The sequence below is a fragment of the Camellia sinensis genome, chromosome 13 (genome assembly GCF_055761805.1).
Source record: "Camellia sinensis isolate YWXY chromosome 13, ASM5576180v1, whole genome shotgun sequence".
In the NCBI taxonomy this organism is placed as follows: Eukaryota; Viridiplantae; Streptophyta; class Magnoliopsida; order Ericales; family Theaceae; genus Camellia; species Camellia sinensis.
In genome coordinates this window covers 116,894,066-116,918,805 of record NC_138973.1, presented here as the reverse complement: position 1 = coordinate 116,918,805, position 24,740 = coordinate 116,894,066, and the positions used below count along the sequence as shown (strand labels likewise).

The 24,740-nt window shown below is 32.1% G+C and overlaps 1 protein-coding gene across 1 annotated transcript; it reads right to left on the bottom strand.

Moving 5' to 3' along the window:
• Positions 1-6,553: 6,553 nt before the first annotated feature.
• Positions 6,554-12,175, bottom strand: LOC114307014 (GTP-binding nuclear protein Ran-3). The gene is made up of 8 exons (XM_082903230.1): positions 12,016-12,175; positions 11,691-11,760; positions 10,987-11,043; positions 10,672-10,789; positions 9,047-9,136; positions 8,747-8,926; positions 8,568-8,645; positions 6,554-6,790 (listed from the first exon to the last, which is right to left on the bottom strand). Exons 1-8 carry the CDS (start codon positions 12,016-12,018, stop codon positions 6,721-6,723), a joined length of 666 nt encoding a protein of 221 aa, XP_082759356.1. The 5' UTR covers positions 12,019-12,175; the 3' UTR covers positions 6,554-6,720.
• Positions 12,176-24,740: the final 12,565 nt, after the last annotated feature.

Sequence of the window (24,740 nt, the reverse complement as noted above, 5' to 3'; positions counted from 1 at the left end):
AAACTCACTTACACCTTTTATAATTTTAAAATTATTTTCTCCACTTCCCTCTAGTTTGCAATTAGCCCAACACTTTGGGTTGGTTTGAAATGTTAATTGGCTTTTTAATTTTTTAACATTTTAAGTATTTTAGTTTAAAATTAAACAGTCTCGTTAGGAATGATTTTTTAAAATTTTTTGACTTTTACGAGAGAAAAAATGAAATTATTATAATTTGAATGTGATATTTTGTCTTTTGACTTTTTAATATATTTTACTTTTTTGTGATTAAAGTAACCAACAAAACCTAATAGCTCTTTACGTCAAACAAGTGTTTTATATACTTACATATATGTGGGTAAGATAACATAGAACTTATATATAGAAAATATATCACTAGAAGGATAAATATTTATAGGTAAGGCTGGCATATCTAAAAAAATGTTGACGATCTCACCAGAGGCTGAACCAGTAAATTTTATTAGGAAGTTGATAATGGCCTCGTTTGGGAAGTGACTATTTTAGTAGGCTATTTTAGTTTTTGGCTATTTTAGTAGGCTAAAATTTTTGTGTTTGGGAAGATGATTGGATTTTTTTATGGTTGGATGTGATGTTTGTGAGAGAAAAAGTGAAATGATTATGGGTTTGATGTGATATTTTGTCTTATTAGCTATTTTAGCCTATTTTGTCTTTTTGTGATTTTTAGCCTAAACTAGGCTATTTTTTTCTTCCCAAACACCCCCAATGTTGGCGAAATTAGACTAAAACAAACCATGTACAAAATTTGATGGTATTGTAGAACTTTCGTATTGAAAATAACAATAAAAAAGGTAGATTATACTGACTTCGCTTGAAATTTGAAGAAGTCAAAATAAGTTCCATAGTTTAGACATAATTACATTAAATAGTATTGAGATTTTAATTTATACGACACTTAACTTCCTTTTCATCAATAACTTGTTAATTGTAAGAATGAAAAAAAATAATTTTGTCATCTCTTTTACAAGAAAATATATATTTTAGGATTTTTTTTTTTTTTTTTTTTTGTAGTTTTCCACCATTTACATCAGTTTCGATCTATTTAATCTTATTAAAACATAAGTCAATGTAATCATATCAAGACTAGTATTGTGAGCCTTATTATATTTTTTCCAAACTCTAGGGAGTTTAGTGTAATTTGCCCAAATACAAATATGGTGATAATAATACAATCTAGAAAGAATAAAGTGACATGGGTAAGCCCATAAAAGATATGGTCCACCACTTAAGGCCCAATCCATGATTCAAATACTAAAGCCCAACATTCCCAAAACATAACGTTACACCAAGCACCAATGACATCTAAACACTTGGCAAGTAAAGAGCCAGCTGCATCAGCAGACAAAGATCCTACAAAGCTATTGCACAACACATCAGCTATTAATGAGCTTCCCCGCAGCATTTATTATGATAACCCTTCACGTCGGAACAGAACAGCCTCACCATGAACAAGACAAGCTAGAACATAGACTTTCGGCCAACGTGATAGCCCAGAGTGGACAAGGAAATAATGAGCAAAGGATATAAACAGGCTCCTAAGACAAAGAAAATGTTTCTTTGTGAGTTTGACACACAGGCAGCGGTTTGGGAAGCGTGAATCAGTCTAACCCGTCCCATCTGGAGCACGCAGTATCATCATAAAGCATCACGACTAAAACTGAAATTGCTAATGTACAAGTATTTTTCAATATGAGGAGCCATGAGAAAAGAGATGATAAATAAAGTTATTATTTAGGAGAAATTTGTGATAAAAATCTAGGGAGTAATACAATTAATACACAAGTTCAAGTTTAAGAAGATTGAGATCTACACAACTCTATCTCTAATCTCATTGAAATTTTTATTGGGGGCAACTTTTTTATTTTTATTTTTATTTTTTTGACTAAATCTGTTGAAACTTGTCATTATATTATGTCACCATCTTTGAGTCTCAGGTATGCGAATATTATATAATATTGTTTATTTTGAGACTTTCTATAGAAATATGAAAAATCGGTAAAAAAAAAAAAAAAAAAAAAAATCATATGGTAAAAAAATTCACTTTTTTACTTGCTTACATGCATATATGCACCACTCAATTCTTTAGTTGGAAATATTTAGAAAACCATATGATAAACATGTGAGGCTTTGCAGCTGGCTACATTTTTTTTATGTCACACTCATATATCACGCCATAAATACTCATGAATTGCACACATTGGGCCTAAGACACATATGAAAACTCATAAACCATGGAAATGAGTTATGAAGGAAAAGGAGATGATAAAGAGAGGCATAAGCATTTTACCAAAAAGAAGCACTGACTGTAGGGTCATTGCAAATAGAAAGAGAAAGTGAGAGCCCATTCAAGGTTAATAGTGATAGAAAATGGCTTTTGAAAAAGAAATGAGAAGGGTTTTGGATCAAATTAGTTTCTAGCCATCGTCACCTCCAACCATCCACCCACAGTGAAAGTCACCCAAATGATGCCTTTTAACTCAAACACTAGCTTGTAGTGGTAGAACCAGTGTAGGCCGAGGAGCAGCATCTGCTCTCCTCAACTTTTTATAATTACTATTTAGTCTAAGATTTTTAAAATATTATTTAATTTGTTCTCTCTAAAATTATATATATGTTTGTTTGTAAGTCTATCTCTTTTATTTTATTTTTTTTCAATAAAACCCTACAATTTATGCATTCTTATTTATTTTGATAACGAAATTACATTAAAAAAAATAAAATGTCTATTTTAATTAGTCATTTTTTATGCATGAACTCTAATAAAATTCTTTATTTTATCTAGTCATTTTAAAAACTACTATTTTTTTTTTTTTTTAAATTTGCATTCTCCAATGAGAAAGGGAAAGAGAGAATGATACAGAAAGAATCAATTATTATTTTTATATTTAGCCAAGTAGTTCTCTAAATGTAACTAGTCAAGAAGATGAGAAGTAAAATAGCTAGCATAATGGCTAGCTTGTTGGAAAAGCATAAAAGAAAGCCGACTAACTAAAATTATTAAAATGTCTATTTAACTAGCCTGTTAAAGATGCATTTACTCAATAGTTGTCTTAATTATTGGATCTTGGCTGACTTCTAATAGATTTCTTTTGTATCAAAAGCTCTACTTCTAGTTTGGTTTGCTACAATGGACTTTATTTTGCATTATCTTTGTCAACAACTTTGTATCGCATTGGGTTTATTCTATCTTTTGATGAATATCAATTCTTGTTAAACTTCTTTTATGTGCATTTTATTGACATCTCCAATTTTTATCTTCATATTCATAGCCTTAGAATTCTCTAAACTTGAATGTTTACAAAGGTGTATTTTTCTTATACGTATGATATTAAAATATGATTGATTTTTATGCTTTGTAATTTACCCTAATAGTGCCAGCCAACCAAAATGTTGGCTTCACCACTGCAACCCTACCCTGAAAGGGGTCCTTGTTAGGGTAATGGGACCCTGAGAATTTAGCAATGTGCTCATGAGACCACCCTACCTTGTATATAAACATGCTGGCAATTGCACAGGCTTGGGCCAGCTTTCATTAAGCCCATTTCATGGTTGGAATGATGCACACATACCCTAGTGGGCAATGCACAGCCCCACTGTGGCAACAGAATGGGCAAACTTGGTTGTGGTTTGAACCGACATCGATAGGGACAACTCTAAATGGCACCTTTGGCTAAGCAAAGTTGGGCCATGGAAGGTCTGCTCACTCTGATGGGGGCTCTACTTGAATGACAGACAGGGAAGTAAGAACACTGGCAAGTGGGTATGTGTGTACGAGCGCAAGCGCCGGTACTTAATGGTCATGTGAAATTCACGTCATTTGAATGAGAATTTTCACATTATGAAGCATACTAGTACAATGCAATACAATTGAGTAGTGTGTTTATGGTAGTTATATAGCATTTAGAGCCATGTCAGGCCTGTTAGATTGTGCAATTGGAACAACTAGGAGAGTCCCACTGTGACTAGAAAATTCCCATCACAACTTTTGTCACTCCTTTTAACATTTTTTCAATCATTAGAAGTAAAATCAATTACCTGAAGTATTGAGGTGGCATAACTTTCTCTCGTGTAAAAGAGATGGTTTTTTGTTGGTGCATACAGCACTCTTGGGTGGCGATTAACGGTTTGTGTTGGAAGAAAACAAGCCCATATACAAGTTTTTGGCTCGGATTCTGAACTTGTTATCAATGTACTTGATTAGAATCATTCTGGGTGTGGCTGAAGAGCTCATGGCAAATGGCAATTTAAAAGCAACCACATGTAGATTAGAAAATGATGTTGAAAATTGAAATGCAGACCGAAACCGACCAATGTGGTTAGTTTTGATTGCATCTGGTTTTGTGGACCTCGTGTTAACGACCAATCAAATTGAGAGTTGGTTTTTGTGAGGCCCACAATCAAAAATCACATTGATTGTTTCGGTCTGCAACTCAGGTCTCAGGAGCAGAGATCCAGATAGATGGCCAATAGATAGCCATTAGACTTTTGACTCCTTTCCATGGAGATTAATATTACAGTTGGTCTTGGCGGGCTCATCTCATCATATACAAGAGAAAGTGGCCACTGCAGAATTCCTTGTTACCCACAACTTTGGGCCAGCATTTTATGATTCCAGACCTCACATGTTTTCAAAATTGTGATCCAAACATGTTTTCAATAGTTGCAGACTGACATGTAAAGTTGTAATCGAATCATGAATAGTTTAAAGCTTGCTTAATACTTAATTGAACTTAATTTTTTTTGTTAATGAACAAACTTTACTTAAAATTAATTTTTTGAGTATTCAAGCTAAGCTTGAGGAAATCCAAGCTCAACTTAAATAGACTCATGAACATAATTATTAATACATGTTTTATTTCTCTTTTGATATTTATGCAAGTTTATATGCTTTGATTAATGAAATTTTTCAATATATTTTTATTACAATCTTCAGTTCACTTCCTTTTCTTTTTCTTTTCTTTGCTCTCTCTTTTTTTTTTTTTTTTTTTCGCTTTAAGCTTATGATCAACTTTAGCTTGTTTATGTAATCAACTTGACTCAAGCCTTCTTTGAATTTCTCAAACATTTGAGAAGTTCAACTCGAACTTGAGCTCAATTCTTCAAGCACGATTTGAACTCATCTTGAACTCAGGCTAAACTAATTTTCAACGAGCAAAGTTCAAGCACTCAAAACTCAACTCGACTTAACCCATTTGCAATCCTACTAACATGCACCAAATATCTACATAGCATGACCCATAGGCCCTAACCTAATTTGGGATGACTATCCATCTGAACACTTGGCCTCACCACCAAGGATCCTCTAGAGTGAAATTTTCCTAAAGTTTCCTAGAGTGCTACATTGTGTGGTTGAAATTTAATGGCAAGTCACATCAGAAAAATTGATCTGACTTGCCAGTAAATCTCAACCACACAATGTAGCACTCTAAGAAACTTTAAGAAAAAATCACTTTAGAGGATCCTTGCTCTGGCCTCACTTGCCTCGCACAAGGCCACTAAAGAGGCCATCACATCCGAGTACAACTCCAAATGAGACAGCTACATTAATGAGAAGATTATAAGCAAACTATAAATAACGCTCATATATTTAAATTAGCAATAAAAGAAAAATAAAACAAATAACAAAAATATATTTGATATATTATGAGTGTTTGAGAAGTTGCTATTTTAATAAATTATTTTAATTTTTGACTATTTTAATAGGTTAAAATTTTTGTATTTAAAAAGATATTTTAAAATTTTTTATAGTTAAATGTGATGTTTGTGAAAAAAAAAATGAAATAATTATGAATTTAATGTAATATTTCACCTTATTAACTATTTTAACCTATTTTATGTTTATGTAGAATTTAGCTTAAAATAGGCTAAAATAACCCTCGCCAAACACCCCCATTATTAAAAGTAAGTTTAAGTGTCCTTTTCACGAGTTTGAAGAGAAGCACATTAAAGCTGATCTTTGGCCTTAACTTGAGCTTAAACAAAACATTTTTGTTTAGCGAACAAACTTGTAAATCAGTTAAACTCAAACTATTCGTCAAATAAACCCTAATAATTGCTGAATACATACTGGACCTCAGAGAATTGAAAGTAACCTAAAAAAAAAACAGTGGAACTAGACTCCAGCATTGTCAAACACAAATGCCCAGCCCAAGGCCTCAGTATTCACCATGATCAATCCCCAAAAAATAGGAGCTCCAGGCAAAAGTACAACATTTCTAACCGACTAGAGGTAACAATCACTGACATGGAAAGTTCTCAGACACAACTCCGGTTTGCTTAAGTTCGCTGTTAAACCATCCTTGTAAAACGGCCTCTCAGATCATTACCAATAGATCACTTATAAATTATATCAAACAGACTATCCACAAATGGATTTCCCACAGAGAGAAAGGTGATTCAAGCATTTGGGCTGCAACCATCGTTATCACCTCAACACGAGAAGGGAAAAATGTATTTAGCAAACACTTAGAAGTGACTCGAAACATCCATATGGCAGCCTAAAGAATTCTACCACAAAGCACAACCACAACCAGACTTGAAACAATAGCTGATGAGTAACTAAAATGGTCTCTTATCCGCAATACATTCACCTCTCATACACAAATCCTTCGATAGTGTTGAAAATTTCAGAAAATAACTCACATTAACTAAAGGTGCACGAAAAAGGATAGCAAAAAGCCAAAGCCATGAACATAAGCCCTCTTACTCAAATGCATCGTCGTCATCGTCAGGAAGGGGCTGGCTAGCCGCTGCAACAAGCTCAGCTTCGTGCCTGTAAAGAATACCAAAGGGATAAGAAACACCACAAATTGATTATTAACAGCAACAATAAGTGAATTACTCTTATGTCCTAGATTAATTCTGGTTAATTGTGCACAACTCACAAATTTTCATTCCTGGACCCTAATGTTCCCCACAAGTTAAAAATTTAAGTACCGTGAACCACCACCACCACCACCACCAAAAAAAAAAATTTGAAATTTGTTAAAGAAATTTTTGTTTTTTGTATTTTTTAATTTTTAGTGGATTTTTTTTCATTTTTTAATCAATTTTTTTTTTATGTTTAAATGCACCTAATCTAGATGCACCTAAAAAATAATTTTTTTGTGAAGAAATGTTCTTTTTTTTTTTTAATCTTCAGTGAACTTTTTTCAAAGTTCTTCACAAATATTTATTTGGGCTAATTACATCAATGGTCCTCCTACTTTTCTCAAAGCTTCAGTTTGGTCCTTGTACTTTGAATTTTGTCAATTGGATCATTATACTTTCTATCTTGTTCCGCTTTGGTCCTTTTTGCTTTACAATCTTGACCCTAAGATTTTATTTATTATATTCTTGCCTCTTAAGTTTTGTTTGTTATATTATAATAATACCTTTTTATTTTATTTTTTTATCACACTATTTTTTCATTTTTCTAATGTATTAATTCAAAAGGCTCCTTTGGAGAGTTCCCCTGCAAGGATAAAGATAATTATTTGTGATATTTTCTTGCTTATTTTCTACAATAGCTAATTGCTTATCTTTATCTAATAGTAGATGTCGAATTTCATGTATAATTTCTAGTTGATTTTTCTTAAGTTCTTTTAATAACTTGATTATAGTATTATTTTTGTTCAATTATTATTTGTAGTAGTACTATTATTTAAATTATCTTATTCGACTTCTTCAATATATCTAATGCTCATATATTTACATTGGCAAGGCTGAAAAACCAGGTTCTGATACCAATTCTAAACACACAATTTTACAGAGATTTTATAATTTACATAGGTATTTTATAATTATACTAATAGAGAAATAGGGCCTTACAGTAATCAATAGAACTTCTGGATTTATAGTTTATTTCTATATTTCCTTCAAGGATTAAGGCTAAGTTTGGCAAGTTGCCAAAAAGCCAAAAAGTTACCCAAAAAGTTATCACTATTCACCAAAAGTCAAAAATTACGACTGCACAACTCCCAATCTTAATTTTCCCATACACACTAATTTATATAATTTTTTAATACACATTTTTCCATAAAAAGTCAAAAAGTTAACCCAAACATCCATATTTTTTTCCTCAATTTTTTAGTCCAAAAAGACAAAAAGTACACTTATTTAGGACATCACAAACAATCCCTAAATTGATTTAGAATTGAATCTTGAAGGACTTAATTGACACAATTAGAGCTATAGGGACTAAAATGAAACAGGTGTCAAACTTGAAGGACTATGGCTATAATTCACCCTATTTATTTTGAGTTGCATCTAAATTGGGTGCATCTAAAGATTTTGTTTTTGAAAATAGACTAAAATTTAATAATAATAATAATAATAATAATAATAATAATAATAATAATAATAATAATAAGAAAGAAAGAAAAACAAAAAAAATCTCAAAAAACAGTTTTCAAATTATAAACCAAACTAGGTTGTTTTTCAAGAATGCATTCTAATTATTTTCTTCTTTTTAATTTTCTGAGTGGCACCTGGAATGGAATACATAAACTCAATAGAAAAACTTTTAGTGAAAGTAACAAATTAACACATTTTATAATGAAAAGCCTTACTGTTGCTGTGCAGCCAAGTCAATCTGCACTTCAGGAGGAGCAAGTGCGGGAGACTCCACAAAATGAAGATTGGGGTCCCTGATATTGATAAAGCAATTATCAAATTTTGGCATAGTCCACACTCCACCAGTATAGATAAACAAAAAATAAAAATAACAAACAATGTGCCATTCCATTACCCTGCAAGCTTCCTGGCAAGGTACAAGAAAGGTTTTTCAAAGTTATAGTTACTCTTAGCAGAGATTTCATAGTACTGCAAATTCTTCTTCCTGTGGAATGTAACCTGCTTTGCCTTGACCTGCCTGTTCTTCACATCAACCTTGTTTCCACAAAGAACAATGGGTATATTCTCACAGACCCTACAATTGCCCCAGAAAACTAAGTCAAAACTTGGACAAGTTGAATACCATAAGGAGTGATCAGCAACACACGCACCCACACACAACATAAAATAATTTTCAAAAATTTGTTAAATGCACCTGCACAAATCTCGGTGCCAGGTGGGAACATTCTTGTATGTCAACCGAGCAGTAACATCAAACATGATGACTGCACATTGCCCATGAATGCTGTAAATAGAAACGGAAAATTCCAGAGCAAATTAGAATTGATAATAAAGGTGGCCTCAAATGCCAATTACCACAAAACTGACCTTGATAAAATTCAGAATATTGCAATGGATCAAAATTCTATAGAATAATAATATTAGAGAAATTATATTCACTCTCCCCCATTAGCCTCTCACACTCCCGTTGTGAAAGGCTAAAAGAAAAGTGTGAAAATCATTTCACAAATATTATCTAAAGAAAAAATAATAAATTTTACAAATTACAAGTATTTCCAAGTAAATCAACCCATGAAAAATGATACAGCTCCATTTCTTTTACCAAATTGAAAATCAAAATATAATACAATACACCACAAAAGATCTTCCAAAAGTTATCAGCAAATGCAAATCCTTACAACTTAACATGGAAATATTCTTCTAAATCAAACTATATAGGAAAGCAAGTTATAAATCTTTTTTTGGGTGAATAAAAGTTATCTCTTGTTCTCACTTTCTTCCAACCACTGTCTCATCACCATGGAAACTATAGTCCATTCTTCAGTTAAATTCATAATAGCCTCCAAAGATGGATACACCCAAAAAGATTAGCATAGCTTCTATTAAACTAATAAACTAATGACCATTTGAATTTCAAATTTTGCAACATCATATCAAAATATCAAGTAAAATCCATAAGAACAACACTTTACCAAGCATGACCAACGTAAAGTTCCTATGGTTACAATGCCATTATGCTGTAGTATTCCTATCAAAATGTCAAACAATATTATCATATATATCAACTGATGTATCAAGACGTCAGCCTATTTCGACATGTTGATATCAGTAGTACAATGTTGGCCAACTTTGTCGCAAAATGCTTGAAACTGCTGGTAAAACTTTCCACCAAGAATAATAATCCAACACCAGCATTACCAAATTACTCATTAGATCATACAAAATATTTCCTGTTACCAACAAAATTTGCAAACTAAAGCAACTCCAGCTTTTCTATTCATGTTGATTGGAACATTAGAGTAAGGTACTCTAAATATGAAATTTACTCACTGTGCCTAAAAAAAATTATCCAACGGCAGCATAACCAATGTCACCAAATAACTATTCATGTAAAAATATAATTAAAATGTGTATATACGTAATATGCACTCCCATTTACTCAATCAAAGAAAGTATCAGTTCCTTATTGAAGTTTTAATCATGTTATAAATCAATCCCACTCCCCCTCTTCCCTACAGCTGGTTCAAACCCATAACTACTCCTACCAAACAGCAGCATAATTGCAGAGTTTAATTGTCCCAACAAAATCACATGTCGCATTCAAATATTTTATTGTGATGTTGAAAACAACTGCATGAAAGCTATAACAGTCAACATATCTTACCATCAAGCAATTGGATCCAACAACATCATGTTGAATTCTCCTGGTTAAATGAATTTTGAAAAAGACCCGTGCACATATATCCATAAGCAACAGTTAAGTGAAACAGAAAACTGTCTAGATTTGGAAATAGTAACTACTGATGTGCAAGCACTTACTAGTAACCATCTCTAAGACCACCGAATTTCTCTTGCCCAGCGGTATCCCAGCAATAAAATCGGATTTTCCCACAGTTTGTGAAGAAGTCCAAAGGGTGAACTTCGACACCAATGGTTGCTGTTTAAAACAAAAACAATAATTATCAAATAAACATGCATGCATGGTACTGAAAATAATCTGAACTTAGTTAAAGAAGAAATTATCATGTCACTGTAATTCTTCTCCTCCACATACAAAAAAAATACTATCAAGTAGAAGAAATTAAATTAAACAATCAAACCCAAGAAAGATCAGGTTGTTACTGATACACTTACGTTCGTACTTCTTCTCAAATTCACCAGTGAGATGCCTCTTCACAAAAGTTGTTTTCCCTGCATCATTCAAACATATTAAGCAACAAGAACCAAAATTCATCAAGCAACCTACTGTTCAACTTCGTGCAAGTGAAATAGTTCAAATCAAACCTTTCTTTGAAAAACTAAGGATGTGCTTGGCTTCAATATAGAAAACTGTTTCTTATAGTGTTCTTCCTAACAGGAAAAAAAATAAGCAACACAAACAGAACTCATTTGGCAAACTGTTTTCAGGATTTTTCTTTTCTTTTCTTTTCTTTTCTTTTTCTGAAACACCCATTTTTAGGTATTGCTTTCCAAACTCTCAAAAAATGGATTCATAAAAACTAAAAAAACATATGAAAACAAGGGTATGCTTGAAATTCTCATTCTCTTATTTTTTGAAAACATGAATAACAAAAATGACAAATGGAAACAAAAACAGTGAAAACGAAACCAAACAATCCCTAAACATACTTTTGGATTCACTTCAGCTCTGAGGGGAAAAAATGAGCTAAAGAATCACAACACGCTCATCTTTCCTCACTGCCAAACAATTCTTATATCCTCAAGCTTGACAGACATTTAAAGAAACAAATTTTTCGACATTACAGAACCAAAAAAATAATAATAATAATTAATTAATCAAAAAAAAATTTTAAAAGTAAAAATAAAAAAATAAATACCAGTTCCTCCATCACCAACAATGACAAGCTTGAAGCTCGGGTAATCAACAGTCTGTTGGTTCGGCAAAGCCTGCAAGCACGAAAAACTACAAAATCAGCGGCTCAAATATAAACCCACAACTCCATTCTTAATAAAAGTCTTCAAATGATTTTTAAATTTTTTTTTTTTAAAGTGTAATTTTTTACATGAAAATGAACAGATCGTGATCCATTGAGAGCAGGAATTGTAAGTTGAAAACCCTAGAGTCTAACTAAACCTAAATCAAACAATGACGAAATCGAAGAGATCGGAGAGGAGAATAGAATAGAAAGAAGAAAGCTTTACCATTGGATTTGAATATTCTGATACAGTAGCTTGGTGTGTTGGAGACAGAGAGAGAGAGAGAGAGAGAGAGAGGAGAGGCGGCGAGGTGTTGAGCGACAGTTTATATAGAGAAGGGTGGCCGACTCTCTTTGTCCGTCAGATTCTTTGTGGGCGCCTGCCTGTTTTATTTCGAGTATAGTAATTTTTTTATTTTATTTTTTTTCAAAAATAATAATTTGTTCAAAAAAATATATATTTTTATTTTTATGACAAACTAATTTTAATTTTTCTCAACAAAATCGAAAATAAATTTTCAAAACACAAATTTGTATTTTTTTTGTCATTTTATATACAGATATGCTAGACTCAAAAAAATTATATATAATACTTATATGGGTGTGAGTCTAGACTCATTATAGCTATTGTATAAAATTTTTAAGATGTTTTTCAAAAATTTCTAATATTGCTCTTTTATATAATATAAACAATGAGAAGTACTGAAAATAAAAATAAAATTACTAATAATTTTAAAATCAAAACAATTAAAATTACTAAGTGGAAAGAAAAATATTGAATGGCCAATTAAACCAATCAAAATAGAATTAAAAAATAAAAAATTACCCAAAAATCTCATTTGGGAAAATGTTGCTCCATTTAGTCTTAGAAGTTTTCTTTCAAACTAATTAGTCCTTTTTATTTATAGAATATTATGGAGTTTATTTGTTTACCGTTAAGTGTGATTTTAGTTGTGATTTTTTTCTAATGTTTGGGTGAGTTGGTTATGGTATGGTGTTAATTTTTCAAATTTTTGTGGAGGATTGCGTAGAGTGATTTGTGGGGTTAGTGATGTTTAGCCATTTGATGTGGGGGCTGATGTGGAATCGTGATGTTGTTGTTGGTTGTTATTTTTTATTTTTTTATTTTTTGACTGATATTTGGATGAGTTTATTAAGGTATGATGTAATGTGTCCAATTTTTATTGTTCGGGTTGCGTAAAGTGATTTTTGAGGTTGATGTTATTGCTTTCATACCACACTCCATGTAGAATACTTCCCAATGTGGATGTGAATGTAATCACACACAACCAAACATGAACGTAGTATACACTTCAGATTAATAGTAAATGGACAATAAAAAAAAAAAACACTAACACATTAACACTATCACCCACACACGACCCACTAAATACATGAACATACGTAGTGTAAATGTTATTGCAAAACCCACTAACAGTAATGATAGAAATCCTCACAAAACACAACCCCCAAAATGATCTGAACCATTCATGTTACTATCAGACACAACTCCAAAAAAAAATTCAAACACATCAATGGCTAATACATTAGTGAGGATCATGGGAGTCCTCTTTTGTGGGGGGTCCCAAACATTTTCCAACCCACTAAATACATGAACACTAATTCCATTTTGTGGTGTCATGTGTTTAGTGGGTCATGAGTGTTCCATATGTGGTACGATGTTACAGCCAACTTTTACTAATAGCTACATTGAGCAAATGTTATTACAAAATATTTTCATAAATCAAACATTATATGATTGTAATCATATTGCATGGATATCATACATTGAAACAGCGTAACACCTACCAACTGTACAACATATATACACTACTTTCAAACGTTCAACTCAACTAACTATACTAATATTCTACAAGCCTAAGGTAAATAATTTCGTCACCCGATTGTTGCCTACACATCACATGACCCATACGACATTGCAATTACCCATACGCAATTTCGGCAACATCAAAATACGCCACTATCACCCCCTCCCCATGCACCCCACTTTCATACCACAGTCACATTCAAAACACACATACAAAATGGAAATGCAAATCACAATATTAACAACATAATTACGTTAGCGGTCGTATCGACCAAATTGGAATGTGTAGACGTCCCCGAACGTCCTGGGAAAAATATTGTTTTGTTCATTTGGACTTACTACAGTTCAGACTCAAATGTCACGATTCTTAATCTGATCTCGCAAAATGCAATGCAAGACTGATAAATCACTAAAGAGTCCAAATCCAGCAAATCGTTTTAGAAAACTGATTTTTAAGAAAGAAGTGCCAAACATGGACTGCTTTGCCAGATACAGAGTCGCCATCTAAATATTTTATTTTTGAAAAAATTTAGGAAACCCTAACTCATTGCCTAAGGCCACGTGTCCGTCATCACCAAAGTTGCCTCAGCTCGGGAACTTGGGTACGATTGGGAAGGTCAGCTATGAGCACACTCGCTCGCCCGATCAAAGATCGGCCACTACTAAACATGATATCTCATTTTTTAAAGCACATGCGTTCTTATTCCGGTTAATTAGCTAGAATTACTAGGTGATGCGCACAACACACAAGTATAGACTAGATCGCCTAATTTGGGACAAAGCATTGCATATCCGTTTGTTTGGAAGGCAGTTTGAAGTTTGCTACTCGCAAGTAGGCTAAATCACGAATTTCAATGAATTATCCCAATTCAAGCAACCCAACCTTCACCCAAAGGCATTCGGACAGTTATATTACATAAGCAATTAGCCTCATGGCAAGCATGCTGTCATGTTAACACTTACACACATGCAGGATGCTAAAGTATAAACACTCACAGTGTACTTCGAGCCAAAACAAGAAACTAGTTAGAAATCATGCATGATCCTAGTTCATGTTAAGATGGCTAATGCAACACATGCAAAATGCAACTAGAATAGGCTCGGCTAACCTAAGAATGGCATGTGAAATGCGACAACTCGATACACGTATTCAAGTTGGAATTGAAATACTATGCAATTAGTATGATACGCCGAGCCCGGTGCGTGCAATACGAATGAATGTATGCAAATATGCTAATATAAGTATGCTAATTGAAACGTGACCTAAAACTAACCATTGAAAGCAGGTAAGTAAAAGGGAGAAAGACGTGGGGTTGGAAGACATTCACACACACACGCACACTTATTACAAAATTCGCCCTCTCGACGGAGGGTCCGAATAAATAGTACAAACCAAATGATTAATCAACTATCCTAGCTAATTAATTATTACAAACCCTTAATTAATTAACAAATTAATTACAAAAGGAGGCCGCCGCAGCTCCACCTCGGAATGATTGAATGATGCATGCTTGATCGCCTCGCTCGGAAACTCGTTGCCATGCCACATGTTGCCTCTGTTTGCACTGTTTTGCTCCTCTGAAAACTGCACAAGTCCCAAGGATGCTTCTGAACCACTCCCTAAGCACTGTGGGATGTCACCGGCCAAGAGATAGGACCACCGGCCATTGGAAAATGGTTATCGACCATTTGTAAGGCTCTCGGCCAAATTTTGGTAGCCAGCCGGCACTAAAGATGGCCGACTAGCCATATCTTCCTGCAGAATTATGTTTTTGCTACGGAAAAGAACAGACAGTGCATGGCAAGGTGTTTACAAGATAATGTGTGCACAACCACCCTCCCTATTATGCTATAAACTCAAGGAAGTATGGCTCTCGACCCTCGGACCACCAATCACGTATTTTAATGCATGATGGCCAAAGGTGCCAAGTGTGCAAATCAATGTGGAATGAATACAGCAAAACATATGAATGCCTAGAACTTTATCATGCTTGATTAAAAGCGTCAGCAACTGAGAGTTGAGGCACGTTTCGTCACTTCAAGTACGAAACGTCCCTCGGCCCTCATGTTTGGTTTGACACCCCAAACCAAACACAATGCAATGCATGCAACCAAGTACTATGCAACATGGGAATGTAAGGCAATGTAACATGAGCATGCCAAGTGCAATGTGATGCAACCTAACATGCAAACAGCATGGCAATACAACAAGTATGCAATACTACAATGCAACCTAGATATGGAAATACACGAAGTGATAGGCATGCAACAATGACACCAACCATAAGGATGCAACAACATGCAACGCGATAAGCATACAACAATACACAAATGCATGATCCATAGACTTACACTAAAAATGGATAGACCTCAGTCGTACCAAAAACAGTAGCCAAAACACCCAAATCAAGGTACCAAAAAGGGAGTCATGCATGGATCCGTAAGCTAGGCAACGATGCATAATCCTCAACCATGAGAAAAATGGGATAAACATGAGAACATGACAATGCAATGAGCTCTGAAAATCATGTGAAGAATGATGCCAAATCATATACACAAGTGAAGCATAGCATACTAATGGGCTCAATGCCCAAAGCTAGTCAAAGGGCTCTCACCATGGCCATATCAACCAAGCCCCAAAGGGCCAAAGTGACCTAAGATAGTCCTAGGGCAAGCCAAAACAAGGCTAGAACATACATGGAATGAGGCCAAACACATGCTAAAAAGATGGGCACAAACAAGGGGCATGCAAGGCTACAAATGGAGCATTACACTATGCCTATCATACCAGACATGACATGAATTATGCAATGAAAAACAGAGTTATAATATGTCAAAATAAGCCTCAAAACCCAAAAAGATGGCATCCCAAAGACCTAATCATGGAGACATATGCAATGACCCAATCTTAAGGCACAAAACAACAACTCTTCAAAGCATTGAAAAAGATGGCAAACATAAGTGTGTGGCTACACTGCATGGACTGAAATGTGATTTCAAATGATGCCAAATCATGAGAATAGTCAAAACAATGCATGCTAGCAACTTGATGCACAAAGCTTAACAAGGTAGGATGAACTAAGGCTATAAAAAGCAATGCATATATGATCAAATCAACACAAAACAGAGCTTAAACATGGTGAAACATGACTAAAAGCTCCTTGGAGTTGAGCCGAAATATGCAAGCATGATGGTCCAAATGCAAGATACATGTTAAGGCAATTGAAGGGATTACAATGCAAGTACATGGTGCATGCAAGAGACCAACAAACCAACTTAAAATAGAGGTATTTCATACCAAGATAACACCAAATACTTGCTGAAATAGGGCCAAAACATGCTAAGCAAACATGCTACTATGGTGAGCCAACAATGCAAGCAAATAAGACACAAAGGGAGGGGGGTGTCCCTCCCCTATTCAAGACTTCAAAACCACTTCTCCACCACTGAAAATCCTCTGGATTTCAGTGGTGAGAAGGTCAAAACAAAAAGGTTTCAAAGCTCAAAAAAGAAGGTCACAAAATAAGGCCAAACAAGGCCTAAGAGGGAGCAACCCAAAAGCAACCTTAAACAAACATATTAAGCATATAAAAACAGAACTTTTTTCAGTTGGACACCAAGCTTAAAACAGTATGCAAGTATTGCTAAAAGCTTAAGCAAAAATGAGGAATAAAAGAGTAGTTTCTCACCCTTGAAGAACACTTCAAGAACACTAACTCCAGCGCCTCCTTCTGATCAAAACCAACTCAAAAACTCTGAAATCAACTCCTTAGCACCGTAGTAACTAAGGGATAGTGTACCACTAGGTGCTTTAGTGCAAAAATATGAACAAAAACACCCTTTAGAACACTATTAAACACATAACTATAGAGAAAGAGGAGATATAGAGAGAGAGTGATATATATCTTCTATATCAGCTGGCTGAACCCCTAGAAAGGTAGATGAGGCTCTCCTTTTATAGAAAACCAATTATTGCAAAGCTTCTTAGAGAAGCTAAGCAAGGCTCAAATCCCTCCATACATGTGTATAGAGGGGGGAATTGTGCATGCCAGCTGTGCCAGCTGGCACAAAATATCTGCCAAAAACAGATGGAAAGGGGTCGGCCAGAAAATATGGCCAATTGACCAACAGAGGTGGCCGACCGACCAAATATAGTGCCGATCGGCCAAAACTTTTGGCCGATGGCAAGAAAAAGGGGCCGGTGGCTTCATGCCTTGGCCGATGGGTTGAGGGGATGGCCAACAAGCCACCCTCTTCCCTCAGAAGCAAAAAACACAAGTCCTTAGTCCACAACCAAGCACAAAACAGTCAAGTTGAGAGATCTTGAGGAAAGGTGCGCGACCGAGACCTCCGGGAACTCAAAACGAACACGAGTATGGATGATCATCGAGTGTTCAAACGATGACGTCCAAGTCTTGAGGACGGTCAAAAATGGGATGTCTACAGAATGTTGTGTTCTACCCATTAACGTCACACACACAAGAATACAAACATCACATTAAATGTGCACACTCACACACCAATCAACATACACCTAACATACCCAATTTGGCTAACTACACCTATGAACACTATCACAAAAACAAAAAAACTCCCATAGTCATACAAAGAATCTTAAACTCTTGTTACATTACGTGTTTCTCCGACCAGCAACATATGCATATATGTTGTCCATAGACGACATCACAAAATGGAATACAATGCACAACAACGCAACCTTCAAACCAATACATACATCAGCAACCCAATAAATTAAAAAAACACCAATACATTAACACAAACATGTGCATTTTCACCAATCCATGCACAAAAAACCGAGGGAAAATTATGCAAATAGTCTCTATAGTTTATACGATGTGTCAATTTGGTCCTTGTAGTTTCAATTTGCTCGATTTTGCCCCTTAATTTAACGGATTGTGTCATTTTAGTCTAATAAATAATAGTTGTTAAGTTAATTTAACGGGAAGTCAAACAATGTATCAATTTGGTTCCTCTATTTTTCACAATGTTTCAATTTAGTCCCTATCAAAATCAAGAAAATTGAAACTATAGAGACCAAATTGACACATCGTGTAAAGTACAGAGACCAAATTGACACATTGTTTGACCTTTCGTTAAATTAACTTAACAACTGTTATTTATTTGACTAAAATGACACAATCTGTTAAATTAATGGGTAAAATCGAGCAAATTGAAACTATATGGACCAAATTGACACATTGTGTAAACTACATAGACTATTTGCATAATTTACCCAAAAACCAATACATACATCAAAAAACCATATACTACACACTTGTTGCCATGTGTTCCCGCAACAATCTCCGGCGTCGATATTGTGCAGATGTTGTATTCACCGCTAATGAATGGACGACATGGTTATCACACCCAACGTCACGAACATCGCAAAGTATTACCATAAAGGGGGTTTTGGGAGGTATGCTAATGTTAATTTGCGAGATTGACATCAACATTACCAAACCAAACACGAATCCCAAAAATCACGTCAGTGAATCGCTGCAACATTAGAATCAAAATCCAAAACCTTTCATTTTTACTGTCATAGTTCCGATCACACAGGAGGGACAACCACAGAACACTACTTTTCGTTGTTGGACACTTTAGTAATTTTAACATCTACACAAACCCATATTTACCCTCATTGTTTCATACCTACATGCATAAATCTTGGGCTATAAAGTCTTTAACATTGAAATAGGACCTATCAATCTTAAAAAAAAAAAATAGGACTAATTGGTTTAACATTTTTAAATTTGGAATTTAATGGTACTTTATCCTTAAAAAAATGGTAAAAAAAATTAAAAAAAATTCAAATGATAATCATCATAGTGTGGATGTGGGTGAGTAAATTTCGACATGGCACGTGGACTAGGTTTGGACTGAACTTATACTATATAATAATTTTTAAATTTAAGATTGGATCAATATTTTATTCTTATACTTGTTAAAAGATAAATTAAAAAAATTAAGTCGGTTCGTAGCTTATAATTATTAATTATTTTAGTTAATTTTTATATTTGTAAATAAAAAATATAATTAATTTAATGATTTGATTGCATCAATTAATAGTTTAAACTTTATAATTACCTTTTACATGATTAATAATACATAATTTATGTTTATAAGAAAATGAAACCAATTATAATATATATATATATATATATATTGTATAATATAATTTGTAGACAAGTTAGGGTGGGTTGGACTTAAAGGACTAATCTTCAACCTAACTTATATTATAATCAAATTAAAAAAATTTACTCAAACCAGCCTTTTATGAATCTAAATAATAATTTCAAACTCTATAAATATATTATAATCAAATTAAAAAAATTTACTCAAACCAGCCTTTTATGAATCTAAATAATAATTTCAAACTCTGGCTTCGTTTGGGAAGCCATGGTTTGGGCTTTTTTAGCTATTTTAGTCACAAAAAATAAAATAGGCTATTTTAGCCATAACAAACAAAACATCACATCCAACCCATAATCATTACATTCTTCTCTCACAAAAAAACTCAAAAAAGCCAAAAAGCCCTTCACAAACCAAGCTTTTAAGCCCATGCTAAAATAACTAAAAAAGCCAAAAAGCCAAAAAGCCAACCCACAGTTTGAGAGGGCTCAATGCAACCAACGAATCATGTCTTACTTGTAGCGGTCCATCCAATTCAGCTCAATATTTTTAAGATTTGCAAAAGATTAATTTGCCCATAAGATTGGGCTAGACTAAAATTTTATCGGTGGTATTATATACATTAATTAGTGTACTAATACTAATTATAGTATTATCATTGAAATAATTGGTGCATGTAGTACCACCATTATTATTGACACCATTTATTAATCACATTACAAATATCAAAAACCTTTTAAATTTTGCCACATTATCAATTGGTATACTAGTTAGTACACTAATTGGTACATATAGTATTATTCAAATTTATACTCATTTAATATTGGAGCATTTAACCCATGTGTTTAATTTATGAATTTATACTTCATTAAGTTCTAACAACGATTTTTTAGACCTTCAAGTCCTATTAAATTTTTAATAGTTGAAATTACTTTTCAAATAATGATTGCTCATCGTTTATGATTATCTATAAAGGAACATGATGATTTGACATTTTTTTTTATTTTTAAAATTTTAAAACATCAATTTTCAAATTGAAAAAACTAAATAAAAAAATTATGTGCCAAAAAAAAAAAAAAAAACTAATGTTTTTTTTTTTGAAAAAAATGAATTATTTTTTTTGTACAAAACTAAAATTTTTGTGCCTATAAAGCTGCGTGATGTTGGAACATTGATATGGAAAACTAAAAAAAAAAAATTAAATGAAAAAATCGATAATTATCAGTTTTAAACATGAAAAAAAAATGTTAATATTCTTGGTTTTATTAAATAGTTGAATCAGACCAATCAGTAGAAGGGTAAAAATGTTTAATTTCATGCTCTGCTTTTTTTTTATCAGTTAGTGAAGCAGTTATCTAGAACATTATTATGCAAAATTGATAATATTCTTAGTTTTAAAAATTGAAAAAAACAGATCATATTCTCAGTTTTATTAAATATGATTTATTAGTTTAAAAAGTCTTAGGACCTGAATTACCATAATATTTGTAAATATGATTTTTCGGTAATTAACTCTTTAATATTTGGACGGATTGGGGTAAAGAATTATAACTCAGCCCAACTCATCTATTTATAAAATATTAATTATAAATTAATATTTTTCTTGTTATAAAATAAAGTAGAAAAAATATATAAGACAAAAAAAATAAATACATTTTTATAAGGTTTAAATTAAAATATTTGTCAAAAATCATATTTATTTTATCATTTAATTTTGTTAACGTTTCAAATTTAATAAATAAATGAATCTAGCTAATTTACCGACAAAAAAAAAATTAAATTAAATTAAGTTTGAAATGACCAAGGCTCAAATTGGATTGGATAAAATTTGGAATGACAATTATTCTCTCATTACATGGTATAAATATCAACAGACCCACTAATATTTTTACATCCATAAACGGTTTGGAAATATGTTATTTTATAATATTTTGATTTTTTTTTATCTAAAATATGAAATGATAAATGAACTAACGTGCAAAAGTACAGAGAATTTTTTTTTTTGTTGTTGTATATTTCTTAAGGCTGTGTTTAGTTCATGGATTTGAAGAGAAATTTGAAAATAGAAAGAGAAAATATAAGTGAAATGTAAATAAAATATACATACATTTTACTAAATTTCACACATCTTTTAATTTTTTCTTTTTAAATTTATGAACCAAACACAGTCTTAGTGATTTTTTTTTTTTAACTTTTTGGTTATTAGAGGGAGTAGGGGTGTGCGTGGTGCAGTTAGAGCGATTTGAAAATAAAATTATAAATCAAAAGATAGATTGACGGATTGACAAATAATCAATTCACGATTTGGGATAGATTGACATATTGAGAAATATTTTTAAACAATTATGAAACATTTACATAATATATAACACTAATTTGAATAACATTTTTCATATATATAACATAAACTAATTTTATATAATATTTTTGATATATCTAATTATGATAAAATAAAATAATTTTAAAGACAAATTATAAATTTAAGTGTAAATTATACTTTGCACCATTGCAATTTACACAAAATCTCACTTTAGTCCCTTCACATCAAATTATAACATTTAAATCCCTTATACTTTTTGTCAAGTGTCACATTGACCATTCTATTAACAGTGAGGTTAACAGAAATTATCATTAGGGAGTTAAGTGTCACAATTTTGATGTGTGGGGACTAAAGTGAGATTTTATGTAAAGTACAGAGGTGCATAGTGTAATTTATCCTCACATGTTCTCTCTCTCTCTCCCTCTCTCTATCTCTCTCCCTCTCCTAATAAAAAATTAAAAAAACTATTTTAATCTTTTTCATTTTATTTTCATAATATATATAATTTTTAATATAAAAATTTAATTTTATAAAATTAAAATATTATTGAAAATATACCTTTAAAATGAGACTAATGTTAAATATATTTAATAAAAAATTAAAATAAATAAAAAGTAATTACTATGTTTAGTTATGTTTTGAAATTATTATTATTTAAATATAAAAAAATTAATTTGATGAAATAAACACACAAAAATTATATATTTTTAAAATTCTCGAAAACAATCTTCATTCAAAAAAAAATTATGTGAAAACAATTTTTTTAAAGGAAATAAAAAAACACACAAATCCAATTTGCGCATAAGTGCAAATCAAATGCATAATAGTTTTTGACTTTTTTTGAAAAAAAAAAAAGTGTAAAAAAATGATCACATCATCACACACAAAAGTTAAAAAAAAAAAATCAAAAAATCAACTTTTAACCATCTTCTCAAAACTCCTATGCATTTAATTTGCACCTATGCACAAATTGAATTTGTGTGTTTTTTTTTATTTTCTTTAAAAAAATATTTTTTCATATGATTTTTTTTAATGAAGATTGTTTTTGATAATTTCAAAAATATATGATTTTTGTGTGTTTATTTCATCAAATTAATTTTTATATTTAAAAAATAATAATTTCGAAACGTAACTAAACATAGTAATTACTTTTTTATTTATTTTAATTTTTTATTGAATATATTTAATATTAGTCTCATTTTAAAGGTATATTTTCAATGATATTTTAATTTTATAAAATTAAATTTTTATATTAAAAATTATACATATTATGAAAATAAAATAAAAAAGATTAAAATAGTTTTTTTAATTTTTTATTAGGAGAGAAAGAGAGAGAACATGTGAGGGAAATTCTACTTCCACGCGCCTAATTAACTCAAGGCACACACTTAATGAAATATTAATTTAATAACAATTATATCCTAAATAAAAATGATTATAATAGTTATTCAGTAATACCCATAATATAATTAATATGAAAACAATTCTCTATACACATCTTTTAAGAACAAAAAAATCTCAACATACACCTTTTAATTTTAAAAAAAAAAGTAAACCCTAATTTTTTCATTATTATCATTTTGCTTGAACAAACAATCCAATTGAAAACCTTACACCATTTTGTTCAGTAATGAATAACATGGTAAGAAATGCAAATTTTGACTTGGAGCCCATATAATTGAGGGCTCGATTCTGCTGTCACCAATTTGCAGCGATCCATGCCGAGATGCAAAAGTGCATGGGATAAACCAAATATTGGCACTCATACCCACCTAGCCTCAGTACTATTATTGAATCCTCACAGTATTCTTGGTAATGTAGAGAGTAAAGATGACATTTGTATAAGCTTCCAGATTTTGGAAGTCCCAAACCGTCACTCACAAGATCAAAATCGAAGGTTTTATGTCGATACAAGGCACGTAGATCCGAAAATGATAAATACAATAGCAAAATGATAAATGTAATAAAAAAAATGAAAATATTTCTTACCTTCAACACTATTTTAGAGGATTTACAATGGTCTTCAATAAGTCTTCTATGGAGTGGTTGAGTCAATGTGGAAGTAGGGTCAATCAAAAGTATGTGGAAAGAGAATTAGCGGTGTGTGTACAATAGTTATAAATGAATGGTGTAATTGTAATTTTAAATGTCTGGATTGAGAAAATTAATTGATAATCAAATTAATAAGTATATGTATTGAGAAAAGATGTGCCTTGAGCTAATTAGAGGTGTGAAAATAGAATTTCCCAATATGTGAGGGTAAATTACACTATGCATCTTTGTACTTTACATAAAATCCCACTTTAGTCCTTACACATCAAAATTATGACACTTAACCCCCCTAAAGGATAACTTCTGTTAACCTCACTGTTAACAAAAGGGTAACTTTTGTTAGCCTCACTGTTAATAGAATGGCCAATGCGATACTTGACCAAAAGTGCAGGGGGTTAAGTGTCACAATTTGATGTGTAGGGACTAAAATGAGATTTTGTATAAAGTGCAAAGGTACAAAGCATAATTTATCTTAAATTTAAAATTTTAATTTATAACACAGCACAGTAATACGAATGGTTACGATTTTAAGAGGCTGGGCAATAGCCCCCTATAGATGGTATTGAGAAAAGAACAATACTAAAAACTTTAAATATTT

What these genes read in the sequence shown, in the direction of transcription:
- LOC114307014 (XM_082903230.1), bottom strand. An exon ending in GGTCTTAGAGATGGTTACTA is followed by an intron (nt 9,137 to 10,671) that starts GTAAGTGCTTGC and finishes TTCTATTTACAG; the next exon opens with CATTCATGGGCAATGTGCAG. An exon ending in GACTTGGCTGCACAGCAACA is followed by an intron (nt 6,791 to 8,567) that starts GTAAGGCTTTTC and finishes TATTCTTTACAG; the next exon opens with GCACGAAGCTGAGCTTGTTG.